Source organism: Macrobrachium rosenbergii, chromosome 51 (assembly GCF_040412425.1).
Source record: "Macrobrachium rosenbergii isolate ZJJX-2024 chromosome 51, ASM4041242v1, whole genome shotgun sequence".
Lineage (NCBI taxonomy): Eukaryota > Metazoa > Arthropoda > Malacostraca > Decapoda > Palaemonidae > Macrobrachium > Macrobrachium rosenbergii.
Window position 1 is genome coordinate 50,790,722 of NC_089791.1, and position 26,806 is coordinate 50,817,527.

The 26,806-nt window shown below is 40.7% G+C and overlaps 2 protein-coding genes across 5 annotated transcripts in view; one reads left to right on the plus strand and one right to left on the minus strand.

Annotated features, from left to right (window-relative positions):
- Window positions 1-212: 212 nt before the first annotated feature.
- On the minus strand, window positions 213-6,329 carry mRRF1 (mitochondrial ribosome recycling factor 1). 2 transcript variants are annotated; one of them, XM_067095497.1, is made up of 6 exons: window positions 6,216-6,329; window positions 4,884-5,125; window positions 2,866-3,006; window positions 1,786-1,996; window positions 920-1,079; window positions 213-599 (listed from the first exon to the last, which is right to left on the minus strand). In XM_067095497.1, exons 2-6 carry the CDS (start codon window positions 5,110-5,112, stop codon window positions 513-515), a joined length of 828 nt encoding a protein of 275 aa, XP_066951598.1. In that variant the 5' UTR covers window positions 5,113-5,125; window positions 6,216-6,329; the 3' UTR covers window positions 213-512. The 2 variants fall into 2 exon arrangements, with proteins under 2 accessions (XP_066951598.1, XP_066951599.1); XM_067095498.1 differs by lacking the exon at window positions 2,866-3,006.
- A 184-nt stretch (window positions 6,330-6,513) lies between these two features.
- The window catches only part of LOC136833396 (protein broad-minded-like), a 42,057-nt gene continuing 21,764 nt past the window's right edge, over window positions 6,514-26,806 (plus strand). For 2 of the 3 annotated variants that reach the window (XM_067095494.1, XM_067095496.1), the window contains exons 1-3: window positions 6,514-6,609; window positions 21,488-21,629; window positions 21,780-24,804. In XM_067095494.1, the coding sequence (XP_066951595.1) occupies window positions 22,677-24,804 (2,128 nt within the window). In that variant the 5' untranslated portion in view covers window positions 6,514-6,609; window positions 21,488-21,629; window positions 21,780-22,676. The remainder of the gene's footprint in view (window positions 6,610-21,487; window positions 21,630-21,779; window positions 24,805-26,806) is intronic. The other variant, XM_067095495.1, reaches the window with a different exon arrangement.

A 26,806-nucleotide genomic window follows, 5' to 3' on the forward strand; every position in this document is an offset into this window, starting at 1 on the left:
AAAGTATGCCTTTTTCTGTATGGCCCTTGCCTAATGTGGTGACTAGCGTAAGGGCTGCACAGTCCATGATGCCAAAGGCAAAAAGCTGGCTTACAGCACCTGCCTACCTCCAATCAACCACCCTGTTAACAAGATTCAGTGACTATTCCCAGCTTGTGTTGATGATATCCAGTATAAAAGGCTTTGATTTGTATTCCCAGGAAAAATACCACTTGTTTTTTTAAAATTTTATATATTTTCATTGACTATAAATTCCGTACTTTAACATATTTCTGATGGCAGATTAAACATCCCACACAGGCTTATATTGAATATTAAGTTATCTTTTCAAGTTTCCTAGTACCTTATTAAAAGTCTTACACTTGTCAAATGCCTATATTTTTCAAACTGATAATCTTCCTTGTAAGAGGGTCAAAATTATATTACTCGGTATGCATTCAAAATGTTAACTGTAATTTTCACTGAAAACACAAACTACAAGCAAAAGAAAAAAAATTCAGTGGCTCCTTACACTATGAACTTGTCTTTAGTAACTCCTTCTGCTTTGCAGCCATAAGTTTTTCTGCTTCTTGCATGTGATCATCTGCTATTTCTCTAATCTGTAGATAAAAAGTAATACATTTAATGCTAGGTCGTTTGTGACATATTTGTTCTGTAATGTGTTATATTAGTTTTTCGGTCTCCTTCACCTGGAAAAAATGTGAAAAAATTTACAGTACCAGGCTAAAGGCTTCTTCATTATCATTACACCATATTTTGTATAAAAAAAAGGAAACTTACTGCATTCTAATAATATTTACTACAATAAGGATCCTCCTTCCTTAAGGGATTTATAGTTTTTCAATGCTCAGTGTCCTGAAAGGGGATACCTGCATCCAAAATCTACAGTAGCAAGGTAATTTAGGCTGAAGTAACTCACCTTTAACTGGACATTATACACAAGGTCTTCAGAAACCTGGCCTTCTTTAGTTCTGACTTTTCGAATAAAATTATTTTGTCTCTCTCTCAACTGGTCTTTACATCGATTACATAAAGTTTTGGCACTTTTAGCCAGATTCTCTCTGTGTTCTTTTGTCACTCTGAAAGGAAAATATTACAAACCAGTAAACTTGTATTATAGCTAATCACATTTTAAAAATGTTTCCTCTTACAGAATTCTTTAGTGAAATTTAGACCACTTCAATATACAGTATACAAGTTTCATATATTGGTTTACATACAAACATTAGGTTATGGAAATTTTAAAGGCCTATGAAGAGGCAAAACTGGTAAATCACTAACAGGAACTGTACAATGACATTATCCACAATAACAGTCTAAGGAACTGCTTTACAGCTTGATAGTTACATGAAATCTACTTATCTGGAAAACACTAATTTCCAGAACGTTGACACCTAATGAATGTGCGAGGACCAGTATTTTCTTCCAACAGCATTCGTATGACAATTAAAATAGAAAATGAAAAAGAATCTGAAGAATACCTCTTGTCAACATACAACAATGTGTGCCACAGAATAACTCATTTTAGCTGAAAGTCAAATACAATAGTAAGGCAGGCAGCTAAACTGCAGGTGAGTGTGTTTGTATGTACATCTCCCCTAAAGGACTTTCACTCATGTTACTTTGACTAATGGAAACTGATTCATTACAAATCAACTGAATTTACTGTAGATGTATCAACAATGCACAGTGCCTATAAAGAACTCCGCTGGATAATAAGTTATGCAAAATATAATTTTGTATTCAAGTTAGGGCAAGGACTACTTATGATGCCTGGCTACTTACTTGGGTACAGGAACATAAATTGTAGTTCCTTCTTGCTGTGGATTAAGATTCATTCCTGACTCCCTGATTGCTTTGATTATTCCAACAGTTGCCTGCGGAAAAGATGCTGCATTAATGATCAGCATCTGTGGGGACTTGCGAGAAACCTGGGCAACTTCGTTCAGTGGGTATTTATCTCCTTCTAATTCAACTGGAAGAGTTTCGATACCACCTGAAAAATTGATATTTTGCCTTACAGATTCCAAAACAGATATTCAAAATATATGACTAAAGCTCAACCGTATTGCCTTTTTAAATTTCTTCCTACTTGGCTGTCCAACTTTCTCAAGTTCCCCTTGTTCCACTTTTCAGCATATTTGTCCAACTTACTCAAGTTCACTTTGTTCCAATTTTCACTTTATTTACAAGCAGAAATGTGACCTGATGGTCTTGTTAAATTAAGTTAATAATAACAATGCACTGATGCTACAACCTGTTTAATCTCTGATACTGAGCTCTATAATTCCTCTGCATTGATATCTTCATAATGGAATACAAAACTGTGTGAAATTGAAATCATGGTGTACTGATCTGGGAAATTTGCATGACATTCATATTCTCTACTTATACTGATGAAGTTCTGTATATATCTTCAGAGAATCTAACAACAAAGAAAAAGGGTGGTAAAATCATAGTATGCTAAGATTACAGTATTAACTAAAAGGAAAAAAGCTGTAATTGTACACAGACTGATTTACAGTATCACAAACTCTGGTAACCAGAGAAAATATTCACCCACCAATGACCTAAAAAGTATGACTATAGTTGTCATGTACTTAAAAATATTTTAAAAAATAATTCTAAAATCGTGTAACGGTAGGTTTCAAAGGGTAAAAAATACTTTAATACTTCAGTATTTAAGGTAACATAAGGTTTCAAAGGACAAAAATATCCTAATGCTTGACTGTGTTGCATAGAATTTAATTTCAATGCTGTTCTCAAATAAATAAATTAAAAACTAACCAAGGAAAAGATGCTTCAGTACAGTACAATATACTGTATTCCTGCAACAACATGATGCTCAAAGGTTTGAAATCTTACCAACAGCAGTCCTAAGAGTGAGATTCTTTATATACTCTTCTTTCAGCTTTTCTATTATGTTTGCAAACTGTTCTCTTAGCTGAGAAACGTTAACCACTTCTGTCATTTCTTCATCCGAAACATGAACCTTGCTTTGTTTTCCTGGAAACAATAATAATGAGAGCTATATTAAGGACTTTTTATGCATGTGCTACACACTGTATTATAAATAGTGTACATGTTTTGATGTCACATAGGCCTATAAAAATTCCAAATTTTCACTGTTCCTAGATGTACAAACAATAATTTGCACTGTTCCTATATGTACAAACTTGAGTTCTTTTATGTGGGAATACCTTCGGCAAAATTTGGTCTGGCCATTGAAGCTTGGTAACAATCTAGTTAACTCACAGCATGCAAGTTAAAGGAGGTTGGGGTACTACCAGCTCACTCGACTGTTGAAATTCAGAATCTAACTGGCTATCATGTAATAGTGATAGGGCATGTGTACCCCTAGTCCTTGTGGATAGGTTTCATAAAACCCGGACACCTGGTACCTATGGGCAAAGCTGACTCTCCTTGTTGAAGCTCTAGAGAGGCTTGAACAGCATGGGAAGAGTCTAGGACACAGTTCCCTCTCCTGAGAATAATCAAAAGATATAGGGTCAAGAGTTTGAACTTGGACCTCCATGTTAACCATGGCTCTTGTGATAAGCTCTTCAGTAGAGAACAACATTCGTGTGAAGCTTGGCCAGATTCTTGTGAGAGAACTTCTTCCAAAACCTCTTAGCCTTCCTACAGAGGATGAGGGACCAGGATTACTGCTCTATAAAAAATGACAGTTTGTATTCTTGTACAAACAACTGTATATCGTACTTTGAAACAAGATTACATCATCTTTGAAAGTTAAGTACATATACTGTATTACCCTTCAAGAAATTCTTGTCTTCAGTGATCTAAATATCTAGCCTTCTCTTACTTCAACCAACTCTTTTCTAATTACAGTACTTTAAACTATCACTGTATTTCTGTACCATAATGCCTCTTTGTCTTTAAGACGAAAAAATTGGGCTTTCTTGAAAAATTTGGTTTGGTCCCAGGGAATCATACAAGAGAATAAATCTAGAGAATAATGATATTTGAAAAAGTAATGAGACAGCAGTCTTAATTATTACCTTTACCTTCAAATGCCACAAGTGGTATGTGGTTATCTAATTTCTATCAATCTGGAAATTTAAACATACTGTACATGGTTTTTATCAAGAACAATTTCTATTTAGGTTAATGTTATGTTAAGGCACAATTTCAATTATTAAAAAGAAACATGAAAAAAGTGTAAAAAAAAAAAAACGATCAGCACGTAAAAGATAAATGTTTAATAAAGAACTGTGAAAAATTAAATGGAATAAAAGAAAAATAGCATGGCTAACTAGATCCTAGTGATCTTAGCAGTTCTTGGCTTGCCCTTAAGGGAAGCAGGTATTGCATTATGATCGGGCTCCAAGAGTTTTACTAATAACCACGATAATTTTGAAGTACAGTATTATACTCGTCTTTCACAACACCGAATTGTAACAGAGCATAAATAGTTTAATCAGGACCATGAACTTTACCTCTCCTGGTGGCATGGACAGACACACCATTGGTACATAGACAATCTGCATGCTGTCTTTATTTGTACTGAAGAGTGATCCATGTAGTGCACAAAATATAGCTTTTCTCAACAACACTACATATAATATTTATTATATATTAGTTGAGATCACAGTATCTTATTTCAAGACTCATAAGGATCACTTAAAGGATCTGCTTTTAAAAAAAGGTGAAAACTGGAGCAGGGTTAAATTTAAGAAGTTATACAGCTTAACAGACAGAGGCCAAAGAGAACATGAAAAGTCTAAACTGAAAAGCAATCAAGCCAGGTTAAAATGATACTGCAAAGAACCTTTGGTACCAGTAAGTGTCATACAAGGCACACTGTCATGAGTACTTCTCTAAAGAGAACAATTTGAAGTAGGATCTGCATTAAAAATACCCACCTTTTCCTTTTTTGTCTTTGCCCTTTGCATAACTTCGTACTTGACATTGGAAAGTGATACCAGGGAAGGCCCTTGTAATGTTTGGTTCATGTTTGCTTAGCACTGAGAGCTGCCTGTTTTCCCCCTGGGAGAGACTTGATGCAGGAAGACATCCAAGCATTCTACTTAAGTACGAAGAAACTTGGAAGCTGTACATTCTGCTGACAGTTGCACTCCTTAACCAGAACATTATGCAGCCTCTCCTGTAAAGAAACAAATCATTAAGCTTTACTGATAATATAGATTAACCATTTGAGATTCTGATAACATCATATGATGTCATCTGTAAAAACAAAATACAAAACTATCCATAAATATTTTGCTGTTGGATAGCACTGGGAAATGTCTGCACAGTGTTGGGATAGTTTATCTTTAGCTCCTAGCTTCCCATTTTTTTATGTCATAACTGGCATAAATAGCACTAATTTATAAATCACTTGAAAGAAAATTGAAGGTATTTTTTTGGTGTAAAAAGAATTTATAAATTACATTATTTTTCTTAATTACAAAAAGTAAGGAAATAATTTTCAATTTTTATAGATACAACAATAAATCAAAATCATTTAGTTCTAAGTTGAGACCAAAACCATAATTTTTTGTTGTGAAAAGAAATGTATACAAAATAATTTCTGCCAAGGAGCAGAGATCAACAAAACAGTAGTTTATCATGGAGTTCTTGACACAACCAAAAAATTTTGGAGGGATATTATACTAACATGTGTACTATTATACAGTATTTCCGCTGCTCTGCATAAGTTGTACAATAATTATTCATATTTTTGTAACAAACATAACGTTCATAGCACACATGGAAACAAGAGGAAAATATTTTCAGGTCCAAAATGCAATAGTGGCTTAATGTAAAATCTAATCGTAAAAAAACTGTGTAGAATGCAGAGTAAGGGGTTACGTTTTACTTGTGGGTTGGGGGAATGATCCACACGCACACCCGGCCCCCGCCCAGCGCCAGGTTAAGGCAAGGCTTCCAGGGTTAGGTTAGGTAAAGGTAAGCCTGGTTAGGTCATATTACCTATGACTACTACAGCAGCCCTTACCCCATACTCTAAATTTACTCCCAGAAAACTGTACCACCAAAGGCAACCCTTGTAGGCTTCCTTGTGCAACATGCTCTATCTTTTTTTTATATGCACCGGTTGGTTTAATGAAACAAAAAGAAGCTTCGCGTACATCACCGCCCAAATTTGCCCCAGACTTATTTGGATTAGGACTAGAAAGCATCCATGGATGGTGCAGACTATTCAAATTGTTCATTTAATATTAATAATGACTTACAATTTAACCACGTAGCCAGTATACTGTACGTTAATCAACTGCACCCGTTATTACAACCCAAACCTCTCAATTTGTGTTCTTAAAATTGAGAAGAAGACGTTATTATGTTTTCATGGGACTGTTTCCTATAATTCCTAGTGGAGAAAAATAAATTATACACAAAAATCAGTTCAGTATTCATTGAATAATAATGAAATTTTTCATATTAAAATTAATAAATTTTTATAATTATAATTCTGATAAATTTGGCTCACCTAGATCTATATCTGACATTTTAAGCCTTATAGAACAAGCCATTGTTTGGTCCTCTGAAATAGTTTTGTACGTAAATAAAAGTTGACGTTTGTTTGCCAAGTTCTCATCATGTGTGCTTGTTAGCAAATTACAATCAAAGGTGAGAGGCTAGCAATAAGTAATAGTATTCCAGATTCATATGTTAACAAGAACGTGAAGTATATAGACCATTATTTTAGAAAATTTAAAAGTTTTACTAACATTTGACCATTAATACCCTAGGCGATTGGGCCAAACATCTCGTTTCATTATAACCTATTATTCCCTTGACCGGAATGACCTGCCATTTGACAACAAAAATTAGTTCATCAGGAACCCACATACCCAGCTTTTTACATCCTTCCTTAATGTTTAGACTTCCAAACTTGAATTCTTTCTATGGCGATGTAGGAATTCATCTTTCATATGGTTCCAGGGCCCCTTATACGCAAATAGCCGTCTTTGATCCTTGGCAAGAAGGTACTTAAGGAGAGGCAGCTAGATGAATATAAAGGAGATAACTGCATGAAGATATCGTATATTAATCAAATTTTTTGGCTAACCAATATAGGAAAGGGTGTATATAATGCAGTACAGGCAAGATGATTAAGAAATTTACCAAGATAATGAGAAATTTTCCATCTTTTGTTCATGTTTTTATGTTCATCCACGAGTGGCTGGTATTTAACATGGCAAAAGCTCCCTGGGATGCTGTGTTTAGTGGGCTACCAGACCCTCGGGGATGAATGTAAAAACAGACAAAAGATGGTGAATTTCTCCTTGTCTTGGTTAATTTCTTGGATGATCTCACTTGTACTGTATTATATACACCCATTTCTATGTTGTAAAGCCAAAAAGTTATATTAATAAATGATATCTTTGTGCGGCCCTCTCCATTATATTTACCAGTGGTGTAATTACAATCTGCTCTCGGAGCTTGAGACAGTGCCAGCATATGGCAATCTTAATTTTAGAATAAGCAAATGATGGTGTGAGGACAGTCCTATTGCCCACTCACTCCCTTGTCAACACTTAGTTTTTCTTCTGGCTTACTTCAGTCAAGACATCTCTGTTGCTGCTGTGGTCATGGAACCCAACTTTATTTGTGAAGCTTATTATTATAATTTTTTGTACATTTCTAAATATTAGACCAATGATTTGAGTGTTTCTCATAATTCAGTATCTACAGTACTGTACTGGCCTTTAAAGTTGACTCTTTCATAAGTTTTTAAAACTAGGGGCTTGGACTTGAGGTTCTCTTAATGACCTTAAGGTGCCAGGGGTTTAAGAAAGAGGCACTACCAAGAAGCCGTGAACCACTACCATGGGACTTATCTCTTGTTGTAAAATGCCTTTCAGGCATAATATGTGAGTGTATAGAGGAAGCTGCTTTCTAGGTTGCACTAGCATCTGCAAGGAGGGTGACTGTGTCATCTACCTTTCCTAGCCAAGTTACTCACATTAAAGACTGTTAAAGTACTGAATTTTAGTATATATGGTACTTAGTTTTGTGACCAAACCCCAGGCTGCACCATCACGCCTTTTGCTTGCTCCTCCTTTTGTTGTGTCTTCATTACCAGTTACAGCTGTGAAATTTTATCTTCAAAAGACCAACCTTTTTAGAAGTAAGGAGGATTCATGATTGTACACCTATCTGAAAATACTATACCTTATTGTCTTAGGCTTGCCATATTGAGGGCTTATTTTGACATTGTTTAGTCACAGGCAGAAAATTTCAATGTTAGGGTCATGAAATTGGGGCAGTATCTATGTCACCAGCTTAAAACTAATATTATTGTGCAATCTGTTATTACTTATGCCTATTGGAAATCTAATATTTCTATCAAATTCTGTTTGAGACAGTGAACTGAAAAGTCTTTTGATAATATTTGTTCCATTATTGCTGCTGGTCATGTTGTGGCTTCTCTTGAGTTGATGTAAGCCCCTTTCATTCTTCCTCCCTATCCTCATAACCCTCTAAATATAATCGTAAGCTTGGCACAATGGAGTATATGCTTCTTCACCAGATAGATCGGGTGAATATATATTCTTGTATTCTAGGTACAGTTGTGAGGAATTTTGAAAATTATAAATAATGGTCATACTCACAAGTTACATGTCCTTTATCATCACCTTGTGTAAGCCCTAAAGGCTTGTGGATCTCTAGGCTCCAGTTTCTAGGTTCTATCTGGTTCTGAAGGCTCTAATCTTACATTGTAACATGAGTGAGAGGCTTCCCACCAAATTAAGTATTCGGGCTATTGCGAAGTGACTGGTAGTATAAAACATATATTTTAAAAAACTAATATTGGTTTTCATGTAAGTAACTTACCAAGTAATTATATAGCTGTAGTTTCTAAGTCACACGGCAGCCTTTTTTTAAAAATCATGGTAGTGCTTTAAGTGTTTTGTGTAGGTGACTAATCCTGCCCACTATCAGAAGTACTGGGAACTACTTAGCAGATAATCTCATTGTGTTTCTGCCGGCTCTCGATTAAACATCGGGTGTTTGCAGCTGTTCTTTTTCATTGGTTTTCAGTTGAATAACTGGATTTCGGTGACATATTTTCGCTTATTTTGAGTAGCCTTCAAGCTTTGATTAGCTTTCATGATCAGTTTTCTAGTTTTTATTATCTATGATTCAAGCTCATCTAGTTTTTACTACTGTAGCAAAGGTTGGAAAACCAGATTGATCAAATCTTCATATGATTCTCATACAATTTGCAGTAAGTGTAGGGGGTGGGAATGTAGTAAGGAGAAAACTTGTGCTGAATGTAATGATTGGGATGAGAAAAAGTGGAAGGTACTTGAATCTCACCTTGACATGTTAGAAAGGGATAGGAAGAGGAAGGCTGCTAGAGCTGATAGACACCTAAACCTAGGTTAGAAGATAGCCCTGCTATTCCTTCTTCTCCCATTCCCACTTTTTCTCCTATTATTAGTCCTCCTACTCTTCTTCTACCTACTCCCATGCCTGGCTCCCTTGCTTCCGACCCCGATGTCATTGCCTGTCTCAAGTCTAGGTTTGACAAGAAAATTAACCTGGTAGTGAATACAGTGGCAAAATTAGGGGCATCACTGAAGGTGTTAATGGAAAAAGTGTATACAGATAAAGTGATAAGTGACAGAGTTATGCAAGTGGAGGAGGTGGCTACTCATCCCACCAGTTCTCTTAGACAAAAGTCCCTGTTCTGCTCCCCTAAACCTGGGAGAAGACATACTGAAAGTCCAAGGGAGCTTGGGGGTTTGTGGGGGGGGTGTTTGCCCATGGGCAGTTGCCCCCTCAGTCGAGCCTGTTATTCATTCCCAGGTATCGGCAGAGAGCCACTGGAAAGGAGTCTCGATGGATATGCACCAGTTATCGTCCAGTTCTGAGGATTCCTGCACTGACAGGAGGCGCCGCAAGCTCTTTCTTGATGCATCTTGCCCTCTGAAGAGCCAAGCCGATAATGCTGGCCGCCATTCTCTGCTGCCTGTTATGCGGTATAAGGAGGTGACTTGCAGCCCACAGCCTTCTTGCAGTTTTGCTGTGGACCCTTCTGTCTCTGCCTCAGTCTGACATCCACTCTCTGCATGGGACAGCCTGAAGACCTTCTCTCCTGAGCTCCCAGCTGTTGAGCACCCTTACTTGGCCCTCAAGTGCCCAACGAACCCTCTCAGGTGCCTGTTGTTATCGTCCAAACGCCTGGCTCCTTCGGAGTGCTCGTTGCCACTTCCTGAGCTCCTGGCACCAGCTTTTGAGCACCTGGCCCCAGCTCCCAAGCGCCCGGTGCCAGCTCCTGAGTGCCCAGCGCTAACTCTTCACTGAAGCTCCTGAGTGCCAAGTGCCTGCTTCCAACTGTGGGTCTCCTTCTTTAGACCAAGACGAGCCGTCATTGATGCCCATTAAACAGTAGTTAGCTGAGATTATGAACTTGCTTAAGAAAGCCTCCAACACTTCTCATGATTTGACCCTTTCTCCGGTCTCCTTAGGAGAGGAGGACTTTGATCAGGACCCTGCCCCTCCCTCAGCCTATGCAGCTCTCCAATATTTGCTGGCAGGCTTTCCCACCTTTTTTGCACCAGCTGCCCAAGTCTCGCCTGCCTTGACTTGCCTGATGAGGAGCCACCTGGATAACAGTTCTAGGCTCCCCAAGATGATGCTTTTCTCGTCTGCTAAGAAGGCATTCAAGGATATTGGAGATTGCCTTTCTGTTAAGAGGAAGCAAGGCAAGGCTGCCTTCGCCTTTCCTCCCTCACAGTTAGTCCGTAGGAGGTAACTTTCCTAAGCCACCGGAAAAACTCCTTCTTTGGGAGTTGCTACCTCCTCCCAAGGGGACTTCTCCAGCCTCATCGACTCTTCCCGATGCTCGGCATTCTTGTCGGCGAAAATAATGTTTTCATCGGCTGAACTTAACCACCTTGTTAAGGAGCTCTTCAAGGTGTTTGAAGTTTTCAGTTTCTTGGACTGCACAGTGGGAGCACTAGTCAAGAAGATTGAAGATTGCAAGGACGTAGTGGGAGACTGTGCCTCGGAATGGCTAGGAGTCCTGTCCTGTGCAGACAAGGCCATCAGAGATGGCTCTCTTGAGCTTGTGGCTGTTTTCTCTTTGGGGGTTTTGAAGAAAAGAGAATTATGGTGCTCCTTTACCACTAAAGGAGTCACTCAGACCCAGAAGTTGGCTCTTATTTTCCCTGTTGGATCCTCATCACCTCTTCCCTCAGGGTACTGTGTGGGAAATTGGCACGGACCTCCAAAAGAAGCCCACTCAGGATCTTTTGGCTCAGTCTTCCAAACACCCCAAGGATTTGTCTGTATTTGTTCCTAAGATGATCTCTCCACTCCTGCAACATCCCTTTCGTGGGAGTAAACCCAAATCATAGCCTAGGACCTGCTCCAATGTCTGATTCTTGGCCAAAACTATCAGGGGAGCTCAACCAAGTCTTTACCCAAGAAATGAGGAAGAAGTCCTTCGTGTGCCAGTGGGAGCCAGACTTCTCAAGTTTTGGGAGAAGTGGAGTATCAGAAGGACAGAACAGTGGATCGTCAAGGTTCTGAAGGAGGGCTACTCCATCCTGGTCATGGAGAGCCCCCTTTAGTCACTTCTCCCATCTCATTGACACTCTACTCAAGAGGCTTGGAGAAATATTTGGCCCTTTTGGAGGAGGTCTCTTCTCTCCTAAAGAGAGCCATAGAAGACGTCGAGGACATCAGCACAGAGGGCTTCCACAGCCATCTGTTTGTGGTCCCCGAATCATCGAGGGGTTGGAGACCAGTCCTTGATGTAAGCGCCCTCAATCTCCGTGTCCAGAAGACAAAGTTCAAAATGGGGACGAACCAGTCAGTCCTTTCACCCATTCACCAGGGCGATTGGATGATAACCTTGGATATGCAGGATGCATACTTCCATATCCCCATCCATCTGGACTCCAGGAAGTATCTCGAGTTCGTCTTCCAGGGCAAAGTCTTCCAGTTTTGGGCTCTTTGCTTCGGTCTCTCTACGGCACCTCAGGTGTCCATTCAAGTCCTTGCTCCTCTAGCAAAACTGCTCCATTTAATAGGTATAAACATCAGTCTTTATCTGGACAACTGGCTTCTTCGATCCCCTTCAAAGGAGAAGTGCACGAAGGACTTGCAGAAGATTCTTTTCTTCACTCAGGAACTGGGCATTCTCATCAACCTTCAGAAGTCCTAATTGACCCCGTTGCAAGAGATTCTCTATTTGGGGATGATTCTTAACTCTGACTTTTCGGGTTTTTCTGTCCCCCAAGAGAATCGCCAACTGCCTTCAGACGATCTGTATTTTTCTAGCTCTCATGTCTTTCTTGGCCCATCAGTGGATGAGCATACTGGGGACTCTGGCATCCATCGAGACGTTTGTCAAGCTGGGCAGGCTTCGTATGAGAGTCCTTCAATTCTACCTCAAGGCCAGCTGGGACAGGAAAACACAGCCGGACACCTACGTGTTTCCATTTACCCCAGAAATCAAGCCGGACCTGCTATGGTGGCTGTCCAAAGAAAGACTTTCAGAGGGAAAGTCCCTTCATCCTCTTAGCCCTGACCTAGAATTCTACTCAGATGCCTCAAATCTAGGTTGGGGAGCCCTTCTGGGGAACCATTAAGTTTCTGGGACGTGGTCTCCAGAGCAACAAAGCCTTCACATAAGCGTCAGAGAGTTGAAGGGGATTCACTTGGGTCTTCAATTCTTCTTGGCCATGACCTACAAGACGGTAGTTCATGCAGACAACACCACGCCGTAACGTACATCCAGGAGCAAGGCGGCACTCATTCCTTTTCTCTCTGCCAGGCGGCAAAGGATCTTCTCCTATGGGCAGATCAAAATCAATCGAGTGACGCTGGTCACTCGATTTATTAAGGGGAAACTCAATGTTTTGGCAGACGAGCTGAGCCGTCAGAAGCAGGTCCTTCCCACCAAGTGGACCTTGGTTCCCCTGGTCTGCCAAGATCTTTGGAAGTTATGGGGCAGACCAACATTGGACCTGTTTGCCACCTCAAGGAACTATCACTGTCACCTCTTTTGTTCTCCAGCCCCAGACTCTCTGGCATGGGTGACAGATGCCATGCTTCAAAATTGGTCCTACCTGAATCTTTATGCCTTTCCACCCTTCAACATGGTCAGGGAAGTGCTGAACAAATTCCGATCGCATCACAGTGTTACAATGACCCCTTATAGCCCTGTTCTGGCCTCTGAAAGTGGTTCCCGGACCTTCTACGGTTGATGGTGGACTTTCCGAGGCTCCTTCCCCAAAAACCGTGTCTACGCAAACAACCCCACTTCAGGAGGTACCACCAAGGGCTGTCCGCTCTTGCCCTGGCAGGCTTTAGACTGTCTGAAAGCTTGTCAGAATGAAAGGGTTTTCAAGAGGAGCTGCAGAGGCTATTTCAAGATGCAGACATCAATCTTCTAGCTGTGTCTACCAGGCTAAGAGGACAGTTTTCCGAAGATGGTGTCTCAGACATAACGTCTCTTCTTCTGAGACATCTTTAATTCAGATTGCAGATTTCCTCCATTATCTGAGGACCTCTAGGGGTTTGTCATCCTCCACCATTAAGGGGTATCAAGCCATGTAGCTTAGCTCAGTGTTTAAGCTTAGAGGTCTGGATGTGTCGTCACATCTGGATCTTAACGACCTTATCAAGCCATTTGACACTTCCAAGAAGAAGGATTATCTGGTCGCTTGGAACCTAGACGTTGTCTTGAACTGGCTAACAGGCCCCTCTTTTGAACCCCTCCATTCCGCCTCTCTAAGGGACCTCACTCAGAAGACCCTCTTCCTTGTGGCTCAGGCTACTGCCAAACATGTCAGCGAGATCCAGGCCATCAATAAGAGGGTAGGATTTTCCCAAGGAGATGCAGTTTGCTCCTTTACCCTAGGTTTCTTTGCCAAGAATGAGGACCTGTCCAAGCCCTGGCCCCATTCCTTCAACATTAAGAATTTAATGGAAATCCTTGGCCCTGAGGAAGAAGAAAGGGTTCTTTGCCCTGTTAGAGCACTGAGGTATTATCTGAGCAGGACCGGGAAGATCAGAGGGCCATCCAGCAACTTCTGGTGTTCTGTTAAGAACCCCTTTCATCCTCATACCAAGAATGCATTGTCGTTCTTCCTGAGGGACCTGATTTCTGAGGTGCATTCTTGGATTCAGGAGGACATTTTGCCTACTTTCAAAGTGAAAGCTCTTGACGTTTAACCAGTCGCTACCTCTGTCGCTTTCAGGGACAATATGTCCCTCACTTCCATTCTGCAGTCGACCCATTGGAAGTACAAATTGATCTTTGCGTCCCACTATTTGAAAGAAGCTGAAACAGTGTTTGAAAATTGCAGTACCTTGGCGCCATTATCAGTGGCTGGCATGGTATTGGGGAAGGAAGGATAGGAAGCTCTTTTTTCTCCTACTATCTCTTTGCCGTGAAGTAAGGTGTCGAGTTTTGGGGAGCTGGGGGGTACAATGTACCCTGAGTACCCACCAATCTGAGTGGATGGGTTGTGGTTTTTTCGGTGTAGGTGACAGTGTTGTCTGGTTGTTTTTTGTTGGTACTGCTCCCAGGGCAAGGGCACTTGTATACGCCAACCAGAGGCAGTATTCACCTGCAGTAGCTCTCTGGTAGGGAACGACAAGCATTGTTTCAATGCTAGCAATTTTTTTTGTTTCAAAGTCATTACCATACATTAATGTTTTGGAGTAGAATATGTCCATGTATTGCACCCACTTTCAGTGTGGGATTCAGCTATATGATTACATGGTAAGTTACTTATATGAAAGTGATATTTTCGCAATAAAATTAAGTTTCATATATACTTACCAAGCAATTGCAGAATCAGACCCCACCCTCCTCCCCTCTGATGGACATAAGGGCACAAATACAATGAGGTTATCTGCTAAGTCATTCCCATTACTCCCGATAGTGGGCGGGGTCACCTACTGCAATTTTGAAAAAAAGGCTGCTGCCCGAGTTAGAAACTATAGCTATGTAATTACTGTTTTAACACATACAACTTACCTGTTAGTTACATATAGCTTTAGTCTTTGACGTCACGGCAAAATTTCAAAACGCGCGGCAGCGCCAGTCCGAATATCGGGTGATTGCCCTTACCTGCCCTCTGTCGGGGTACCAGGAACTATTCCAACATGCTTCAGAATAATTTTGCCGTCACGCCGGCGACATTGTTGTCGGTACTCGAGCGAAATTTCATTGTTTCTGCCTACATCGAGCTGTTTTCACTTGGTGAAGTACTCTTGTTGGTTTGCGGCTTTGCCAGTTTATTTTGTCACCTATTTAGTCAGGTTTTCTGATAATTATGTCAGATTCTGGGTCTTATACCTTTAGGGTATGCAGCAAAGGCTGTAAGACGAGGTTGGTCAAGGCTAGTCTTGATCCTCATTCAATTTGTGTGGCTTGTAGAGGTCAGGAATGTTCATATGAGAGGAAGTGTGATGAATGTGTCAGTATGACTGAAAAAGATTGGAAGGCTCTATCTAAGTATGTAAAGAAACTTGAGAAAGATAGAGCCAGGAAAGCTTTAGCTAGAAGTTCATCTTCTCTCTCTCAGAAACCGAATCTCCCTTAGCTATGCAGGAAACTTCTATTAATATCCCCGTGGCTACTAATATTCCTATTCCTGACTCTGATATCCCTGAACCCGTTATCGTGTCACAGTATCAAGTCCAGATGGACGCCAGATTTAACCTTATTGTTGGCGCCATGGAGGATATTGGGCGTTAATGTGAAATCCCTTCGTGAGCGTATGGATTCTTTCCAAGATATTGTGAATAATTTAAGTGCAGTGCAAAGTGTTAGTGTGGTGGAGGAGGTGGTTGCTCGGCCTACTCGCTCTCCTAGACCTAAGCCTCTGTCAAGCTCCCTGCTCCTGGGAGAAGACATGCTGAAAGTCCAAGGGAGGCGAGTGGGGTCTGCTCACGAGCAGCCGCCCCTCGAACAGTCCTGTTGTTTCCCAGGCTGTTTCGGAGCGCCCGTTGGAAAGGCGACTCAAGGAAGTGTCTTTCTTCAAGCTCCAGTGATTCTGCCTGCAGAGGCTGGAGATTTCCCTGACGAGTCTAGACCATTGAAGAGGTCCAGAATCTTTCACCTTCAGCGGTTCAGAAGAAGAAGCCATTTCGCTTTATCAGAGCCTTCCTGTAGTTTTTGGGAGAGTCCGAGAGATTTTCGTTGTCAGAAGAGTCTTCTCCCAGGCGCAAGGCTCATGTGCGTAAGAGGTATAAGACTTCCCATCTCGGTATTGCCCAGCGTTCCCGGTGTTTCTCCTTTGGTTTCACGTAAGCCTATTGTGGCTTCTGCGCCTCTTCCTCATCACGATCCTGGCTCTACTGATCATCGTTCCCCAGTTGATCCTCTTCACTCATGACTTTCTTCGAGCGATGCACAAGAAACTTGGAAGCATTCTTGGCGGGCTCGAAGGCCTGGTTCTTCTCCAGCAAAGCCTTCTGAAGTGTATTTGATGCCTCCTCCTTCGCCTCGAGCTCTCGGAGCGCCCAGCACAAAGCTCCTCCTCGATCTGTGTCTCTTGATCCTCCTTTTGTTCCAGGCTCAGGATCAGGCTGCACGCCTAGTCAGGCTCAGGCGCTCCCTCAAGATTTAGCGCTCTCTCAGGCTCAAGCGCCTCAGGTAGCGCCAGGTGAGGCCATCCCAGGCTCCTTTTGTGGCGCCAGTTCAGGCTCCTCTTGTGGCGCCAGTTCAGGCTCCTCTTGTGGCGCCTACTCAGGCTCAGGCTCCTCCTCAAGCTCTTATTCAGGCTCCTACCCTCCTTCACAAGATGTGTATGTGCAAGCGGAAGGTTTTTCTCCTATTTCGTCTGAGGAAGAAGTTGTGGAAGAGTTTCCTGTAGACGAACCAGACTCCTCTCGCTCGGATTATAAGAAGCTTCTTCTCTTCTTTATTGATAATTTTCCTGAGGATTTTGCACCTGCGTGCCCGGCTTCCTCTCTCTCTCAGTACGCAAGAGACTCAAGCCTTCTACCTCTTCCTTTATGAAGTTAGTGCTTTCTATTTCAGCCAAGAAGGCATTAAAGAAAATGAACTCCTGGTTGGAAGACAAACATGATCAGGGAAAACTACTTTCTGCTTCCCTCCTTCCAAGCTTTCTACTAAGACGAAGGCTTGCTACGACACTGGGGAAGTTTTCTCTGGGAGCTTCTGCCTCCTCTCAGGAGACTTCTCCAGTCTCGTTGATTCTACTCGTCGTTCTGCGATGAACTCGGCCGGATTTTCTTCTCTCCTTCAGAGTTGGACCACCTTTTGAAGAACGTTTTCCGAGTTTTGGAAGTCATCAGTTTTCTGGACTGGACTATTGGCGCTTTGGGTAGGAAGGTAAAGTCTTTTGGTCTTTCCGAAGCGCATTTCGATGATTTCTCTGTTATGTCCTGCTTAGATAAAGGGATTCGTGACGGTGCGTCTGAGTTAGCCTCCATCTTCACGTTAGGAGTTCTTAAGAAGCGACAACTTTGGTGCTCTTTTTTGTCGCCTCGTGGAGTTTCTAGGACTCAAAGATCGGCTCTTTCTTTTCGCACCTCTGGATAAGAAGTACCTTTTCCCTCAAGAACTTGTGGCCGAAGTGTCGAAATCCCTTACTCAGAAGTCCACACAGGACCTTTTGGCGCAATCCACTCGTAAACCAAAAGCTCCTCAACCTTCTGCCAGCGCAAACTCGTACTCAAGCTAGTCAAGATAGGCCCTTTCGTGGCAGGCCCTTCAACCGCACAGGATCTCGCTTCGGGGCAAAGCAAGATTTGTCTCCAAGGCTATCAAACCCTCAATTAAAGTGATCTGCATGTCCTCCATGCACTAGTAGGAGCCAGACTTCAGCAGTTCTGGCAAATTTGGGAGGAGATCGGAGCGGACCAGTGGACCACATCCGTGCTAAAGGAAGGATATTCTATCCCCTTCCTCAAGAGGCCCCTCTTGCAACAGAACCTTTAGCTTTGACAGCATATTCCAGCAACTTAGAAAATGCTCGGTTCTGAGTGCGAAGTAGACTCCATGCTTTTAAAAGGAGCGATAGAGATCGTGGAAGAAGTCAACTCTCCAGGCTTTTACAACCGCCTTTTTCTTGTTCCAAAGGCCTCAGGCGGCTGGAGACCAGTCCTGGACGTAAGTTCTCTCAACCTTTTCGTAGAAAACCAGTTTCTCGATGGAGACGACGCAATCCGTCCTCAATTCTCTTCGTCCGGGGGATTGGATGGTCTCAATAGATCTGCAGGACGCTTACTTTCACATTCCGATCCATCCCGCGTCCAGGAAGTTTCTTCGCTTCGTTTTCCAGGACTGTGCTTCGGTCTGTCCACAGCCCCTCAAGTATTCACAAGAGTTATGTCCACTGTTACCAAAGCTCTTCATCTCAGAGGAATAAAGATCTCTCTCTATCTAGACGATTGGCTCCTTCGTTCCCAGTCTCAGTCTCAGTGCTTGGAGGATTTGAAAGTAACTCGACTTGACACAGAAGCTAGACTTCTAATCAATTGGAAGAAGTCTCTCTATCTCCCTCACAATCCAGAATCTATTTAGGAGTGAGACTGAGACAGTTCCTTTTCTGGCTTTTCCGTCAGATCAAAGAATCTCGGACTGTCTCGCAAAAGTCCAGAACTTTCTGGATATGGATACCTGTTCTGCAAAGGCTTGGATGAGCCTCCTGGGAACTCTGGCGTCAATAGAAAAGTTTGTCTCCCTGGGGAGACTTCACATGAGGCCCCTTTCAATTCTACCTCAGGGAGCAATGGAACAGGAAAACGCTTTCCAGACTCCTTTTCCTTTCCAATCTCGGACCTTATCAAGGAGGATCTAAGGTGGTGGTTAGATCGAAGAAAATTAGAGAAAGGTCTCTCTCTATTTCTGTCGAACCTGAACCACGAACTGTTTGCAGACTCGTCAGAAGTAGGATGTGGAGCGACGTTGGGTGTAAAAGAAATTTCAGGTTTGTGGAATGCGACAGAAAAAGAATGGCACATCAACAAGAAGGAGTTGAAAGCAATCCACCTGAGTCTCGTGCACTTCCTACCATTCGTACAGGGACAAACAGTTCTGGTTCATTCAGACAGCACCACAGCGTTGTCTTACATAAAAACAACAGGGCACTCATTCTTACTCCCCTCAGCGAGGTAGCAAGAGACCTCCTTTTGTGGGCAGAGAAGCACAAGATTCTGCTCCTAACGAGATTCATTCAAGGAGCCCTCAACGTGAGAGCGGACTCCTTGAGCAGGAAGCATCAGGTTCTGTCCACAGAGTGGATTTTGCACGAAGAAGTGTGCAAGTCGCTGTGGAGGCTTTGGGGTCAACCTCTGGTAGACCTGTTCGCGACGAACAAGCCCAACAGGCTCCCAGTCTTCTGCTCTCCTGTCCCGACCAAGCAGCCTTCCAGACGGACGCAATGCTACTGAATTGGTCGGGTCTGGATCTTTACGCCTTCCCACCGTTCAAGATGTTAGGTGCGGTGTTGAGGAAATTTCAGCACCACTCCAACACCAGAATGACGTTGATAGCCCCCTTCTGGCCTTCCAGGGATTGGTTCCCAGTTCTCATGGATCTCTTGATCGACTTCCGAGGAGCCTTCCAAACAGAGTAGATTTACTCAGACAGCCCCACTTCAGGAGATTTCACGAAACCTGTCAAGTCTCGGCTAACTGCGTTCAGACTATCGAACGCCTACTCAGAAGCAAAGGATTTTCGAAAGCGCTCAATCCATCGCTAGAGCCAGAAGACCGTCTTCGATCAAGGTCTATGAGTCCAAGTGGAATATGTTTCGTTCATGGTGCAAAGATCATGACATTTCCTCTTCCAGAACCTCAGTGACGCAGATTGCGGATTTTCTTTTGTTCCTCGGGAATAAGAACCTTTCTGTATCCACACTTAAAGGTTATCGTAGCATGCTGGCTACTGTTTTTTCGTCACAGAGGTTTGGATATCTCTAATAACCAAGATATAACGGACCTTATTAAATCCTTCGGTAATTCTAAGAGGTCAGATGCTAAAGTTGTTTCATGGAATCTTGATGTAGTCCTGAAGTGGCTTATGTCTGAGAAATTTGAACCTATGGATTCTTCTTCTTTAAGAGATCTTACGAGAAAACCTCTTTTTTAGTTTTGTTAGCTTCACAGCTAAGAGAATCAGTGAGATCCACGCCTTGGATAAGAGAGTAGGATTCTCTGCTTTAAAAGCAATTTGTTCTTTCAAACTGTTTTTTATGGCCAAGAACGAGACCCCTTTGCACCCGTGGCCTCGCTCTTTTGAGATTCCGAGTCTGTCGGAATTGGTAGGTAAGGAGCAGGAGAGGTTCCTCTGCCCAGTCAGAGCCTTGAAATATTATTTCTGAAGGACTAAAGATATTAGAGGTCCTTCGATTCCTTATGGTGTTCGGTCAGGAACCCTCTTAGACCGATGTCCAAGAATGCCATGTCCTTTTTTATTAGAGATCTGATTTCTGAAGCTCACTGCAATATTTCAGAGAATGATTTGAAAATGTGTAAGTGAAGGCTCACGAAGTGAGGGCTATCTCTACTTCTCTCGCTTATAAAAGGAACCTCTCCTTCAAGATATTGTGCAAGCAACCTACTGGAGATGTAAGTCTGTATTTGCTTTGCATTATCTCTCTAAGTGCAGACAGTGTTTGATGAGTGCAGCACGTTAGGGCCCTTTGTTGTATCTGGCACTGGTAATGGGTAAAGGGGGTAAAGGAGGATTAACCTACCTTTACTTACTTGTTTTTGGAGTGTGAAGGTTTTTACGGTTTGTCTGTGAGGGTAAGTGTTGGATAGTTTTACCCCACAGTTGGTTTTGGTTTTTATGGTTATGCCTTTTTCTTTGGTGTTGGGTGACCCCTTTGTAATTCATGACGTTTGTGCTGCCTAAGCAGGCATACTTGTGGTATTGTCACGTGACCATGTCCTAGGTGACTGATACCCAGCTTAAGCAATCTGCGACCAGGTCATTATACCCTGCATGTTGCTCTAAGGATAGCAAGTTACTGAGGCAGTAACTGTGGAATCAGCTACCTTAGCAGGTGAGGAACTAAGAAATTTTCTACATTAATAACCTTAATGTTTCCAACAACTCTTTTTAGCTGTCATTGCCCCACCTCCTAAAGGTGTCAATCAGCTATATGTAACTAACAGGTAAATTGTATGTGTTAAAATGACATTTTTATTCTAAAATAATGTTTAACACATACTTACCTGTTAGTTACATATACGAAAGCCCACCCTCCTTCCCACGGGGACAGGTAGGCAAATTATTCTGAAGCATGTTGGAATAGTTCTGGTACCCGACAGAGGGGCAGGTAAGGCGATCACCGATATTCGGACTGGCGCTGCATACGTTTTGAAATTTTGCCATGACGTCAAAGACTAAAGCTATATGTAACTAACAGGTAAGTATGTGTTAAACATTATTTTAGAATAAAAATGTCATACTTGGTAAGTATATATGAAACTTAATTTTATTATGAAAATATAATTTTTCTTATGCAAATCCATAACATTCAATATTTTTCAGGTCCTTCCTCTTGACCCCACTCTCTTTTGGCAGTAAGTCACATAACACTTTGTATGATTTTACCGCCAGGATGTGTGGACGATACAATTGGAGCTCCACTGCTTCCATTTTTAATGTTTTGAATGTGTTTGTAAAGTGATGGGTTAGTATAAAAAAATTAATTTTAGTATGTAATCACTTGTGTACTTGTGTGTGAAACAAAAATTATTTAAAAAAGACTTTTAAATCTGACCATACTAAATTAATGTTGTTAATACACAGTTATATTTTATTAATCCCTTTTCTCTTTTAGGTGTTCTGTTGCTAAGGATGTGAAAAGGCAAACTTCACTGGGCTATAGTTCTGCAGTATATCACCAATGTGGAAGGTTTTGGCTGATGCCAGGTTGTAGTTGAATGGAAAGAGAAGTGCACAAGTGTTTGCCATGGGTACTGATAATCATGAAATTTATAAATATGATATTAAAATAATAAGACTACCAAGACTGACTTAGTACATAGTGTGAATGGAAATGTCCAAAGTTACATATTTTGGATTTTTATATGACTCATGAAAAGTTAGTGTTGTAGCACATGTGAAGATGAACACAAAATAATACAGTAATGCACTATGAGAGAATAGTTGCAGGTGGAAAATTAATTGAAGAGAATTTATCAAGAGTCTTCTTCAGATGTTGTAACATCAGCTTAAACAGTTGCAGTGCAGTATGCTGATGTTTAGAAAATATAGATTTTAATAAAGTATAAATAATTAGTTACTAAGGTATTAACATAATACTTGCATGGCCAACTTTTCACTTCACCTCAAGCTGTCCAGTTACTACAACTTTTTTTGTGGTCTGGTGTTAGCCTGTCATTTATGAATGAATCCTTCAGGGTAGCTCCATGGCAATCCAGTGAGAATTTAGAAATATGACTCTGTGAGGTGATTGAACTACTTTATGAAACCAAGACAATGGCCAGCAGGATTTGCTCATATCCTGAAGTATGACATACAGTAATTTGAAGTAATTAAATATTACAGGTAAAATTTTGTTAAAATGGAGTTTTACATTTCTCGGTGCAGATTCCCAATAAAGTAAATCTTCTGCACTTCAGGTCAGTGAGGTAGAAAGTAATTCATAATAGGACTGTTAGAGTTCACCTGATTATTTTCTGAAAATAACAAACAAATTTTATAAGACACAGAAATGGCTGTTGCAAAGGCAAAAGCCTCACAGGAGCCTGTGGGGTCCAAAGTACAAATCAAAGATTTGTTGGCTCACATGGATCCAATGATTTACTTAGCAGGCACAGCTGACAATACCTCAGAGATGTTAGCCTATGTTGCCGATATGGATCCTGCTTTTCATAAGCTCGAAATAGTCAAAGGCCTAAGAAAGGAACTAAGAAGCAGACTTGGGAGAGCTATAGAAGACAGGGCTGTTGATTACTTGGAACAACATAAAGGGAAGATGCGGGCAGATAATCCTGTTGATGTTCTCGTAGAGAAAATTGGAGAGGAGGAGATTTATAAAAACTTTATTAATGATATTGAAGAAAGTGTTAGAACAACTGTACAGGGTATATCTGAACATTTTGATGATGAAATTGTAACTGGTATGTTTTCACATGAGGAAGATGAACTTGCTTATAATGCCAGCCCCAATGGTTCTAATGAATCTTCTCTGAATTCATCACTAAACCAATCTGGATTACTCTTTTTACATCCAGCTCAGTACAACAGTATTGCTCAGGGGCTATTGACAAAAAAAGATTCCCATGCTTGGAATGAAAGTTTGAATATATTGGTGTCAGTAACCCCTGGGGAACCAGTCATGCAAGAGTGCTGGCCTGATCTGAAGAAAGGTCTTCGTGATTGTCTTCTTGAGGTATCTCATGAAGTGTTTGGAAAGGCTCTGAAAGTGCACTGTAAGTTATTAACATCACAGGTGCAGAATGCTGTTAAAGAAGCATACCTAAATCTTCTTGAAGCTGTAGCTGGTTTTTATATGTCAAAAAAACATCTCTCAAAAATACCTTTGAAAGGAGAGGCAGTTAACTTGAAACCATGTGAAAACATCATAAGAATCCTGAAAATCATTGTTGATTTTCAAGAGGAACTACCACTTCTGTGGATCAGGTATCCAGAAAGATATGTAGATGACATGGTTGATTCAACATTCAATGTTTTGTCTTTGTACCTAGGTAAGAAAGACAGCACATTAATGAATGTTCTTGATATGCTTTCCATAGTCGACAGCAACATATTTTGGTTCAGGAGGTGGGTTCATGGACAGTGGGGTAGGAATAAAACTTTCTCAGCATTGAAGAGTAATTCAGTCATCCTGCTTTACTTAGTCTCATATTGTATTCAGTATTTGGAAAAATGTCCAGAAACCATAGATGGTGTAAAGTCTGTGTCTCTGAGTTCTAGTATGGTGAGCTATTTAAGGTTTATACAAAATTTCAAGTTAATCATGGCAATTATAAGTTATTCTGATGGTAGAAAGCTCTTCCCTGTCAATGTTCCTTCTAGGGATGAGTTGGTAACAGTTCAGAAAATCCTTCAGATATTTATCAAAGCATCATGTAACAGTAAGATGGCAAAGGAAATTACAATGGAAATCAGTAACCAGCTTCAAAAATACTGTTCAAGGGACGAAGTAAGGTGCTGGATTCTCTGTGATGCTGGCGCAGTTGAGACCCTTTTACGTGAAGTCATTTGTTTAGAAGACATACCAGAAAAGAAAAACAGCAAAGAAGAGGATGGAACAAAAATTTCACCAATGCTCCTAAAACCAGTCCTAAGTATTTTTCAGTCCATTTTGTCAACGCAAGTGGGACAAAGGTATATATTGCTGGGAAGAAAACGGAAAGCCAGCTCAAAGTCAGGTCTTTTAACGGTTACCAAACGCCAAGCATGTGAAGTTATGGACTTGATTCATTTTGTCTTGAAGAGTGAAACAGCAAATGTACATTTAAAAAAAAAAGCCATAAGTGTTTGTTGTTCATTACTGTCGTCTCCTGTTGGGATACATATGTGCCTAGAACACCCACTTATTGAAAATGTCATTGGTCATCTCCAGAAAAATGGCTCAAAATTGCCCAAAAGACTGCTACAGGGAGAAGATCTTTTGAAAATGGAAGAAGTGTTACGTCTCAGTGACTCGCAGTCTTTCCCTCTTCTTATTGCAATCTTGTCAACTTACAAAGGAATTTCTCTTCTTGAAAGTGAAGGCATTCTCTCATTAGTGTTGAAGCAAGTCTTACCCCATATGGCCAAGAATGGCAAAATAAATCAGAAGATACTTTCATGTGTCTGTACATCATCTGAAGGTAAGCATTATGATCATTGTTGCAGTCTGAATAGATTCATATGCAAAGAAATAGAGAGGAAATTTCCATGGGAAGATTAGGCACCAAAAATATTAGGGGAAAGAAGTAAAACAATGACTGTAGAACATTTATTAAGGAACGCCATAAATTGGTTCACTTACAAGAGTGAAAGCAACGGCATACTCTTAGATTAAATGAACTGTAACTATAGTTGGTAAGCTGTCCAGATTTCTTACATTGTTATTGATGAGGATTAGTTAGTGGTAGTGGGACTCCCATTTGTGGTTGGTGCAAAAACAGTGCATATAGGATCTTGATAATTTTTTCATTTTATCATTTACACGATATTAGTTGAATGCGTATGTTGGGTCTTTTGGTTTGATTTATTTCTATAATGGTGCAAATGAGTAAGTTTATGTACAGTAAACAAACCCTTTATTTTCTCATGTCCTACTGCTCAGTGTATGGGATAGAACCTAGTGATGATTTGTTTCACTACAAAATTTTTACGTATAATTAGCCCATTTTTTGGTCACAAAATCATCATGGACCCTACAGTCTCTCAGAAATATAGAAAGATGATGGCAGTCCGCACTGTACACGTGTGGGTGGATCTTTTAACAGCAGTCATTGTCACTTTTCGTCACAATCCCATTAATTGTGTACCTAGTATCAAGTATAAAATGTTCCTAGGATCACTATTCTTGTCAGTCACGCAGAAGGTAACTTCACAACACATATTTTCTGGACCCTTATAAGTTTATGAACTGATAATTTCATTTTTTGTGGTCCTGCAGTGCTGTCAACAGTTGTGCCTACATTTCCCAGGTTTGTGTTTCAGTGCTTGTTACTAAAGTGTTTTATTCCTCATTTGAAATTATGTCGTGCACAAGTTTCTTTTCATAACTTGTGTGACATATTATTGTTCCTTTCTTACCTGCGTCTTTCTTCTAAGTCGGCGACGTATTCATCCACAGCATCTCTTCTCGAAGTCAGCAGCTCACGAGAGTATAATTTAGAAGGGATTTATATTAAATGTAATTACAGTCATACTCCAAACTTACGCGAGGTTAGGTTCCAGAACCCCTCGTGCTTGGTGAATTTTCGCGTAAGTTTGGCATGGTCTCTAAAAATGCTAATAAATGCTTATTTCTAGAGTTTAAATACTAAATATGACCCTAATCATGCTCCCAAATTATTAAGTTAACTTTTAAATGAAATTGAAATTACTGTAATTTCATTTAAAGGTTAGCTTAATACATTACCCTTAAAAGAGAAATAAGTGGTTGACATAAAAACGGAGATTTGGAAAGAATTTCTCTCTCTCTCTCTCTCTCTCTCTCTCTCTCTCTCTCTCTCTCTCTCTCTCTCCTTCCAACCTCTCTCTCCCCTTCCAAATCTATTTTTAGAATCGTCTCAACCTCTTTAACAACTTCTTTAATCTGCGTCTCTTTCTCTTTGTTCTGAAATGCTTTTTCATGAACAAACAATGTTTTATATTTGGACTAATACAACTCTTAGATATTATGTCTCTATGTTTTAGAACATATTTGCAACACTAGCGCATTTACACTTCGCAGATGATACAGGTCAAATTAGATCAGTTTAAACTATCTACTGTACAGGTAAAGACACACAGAGAATTAATAAGTTGTAAAAATGTGTGAGCGCTAATTATAAACGAGAGAGAGAGAGAGATAAGGGTTGTCCTTACTTAAGAGAGTGAAATTATTTATCAATTATTATGGAGACTGAGAGAATAACACGAGAGAGAGAGAGAGAGAGAGAGAGAGAGAGAAAGAGAGAGAGAGAGATATTGTCCTTACTTGAAATATCAAGTTATATTATTTATGAATTATCACAGGCGAGAGAGAGAGAGTTATTCTTACGTTAGATATCAAAAGATGGAAATTCAGTATTAAACTAACTATTAAATGAAATTAAAGTTACTGTATTTTCATTTAAAAGTCTAACAATACATTACCCTTAAAAAAAGAAATAA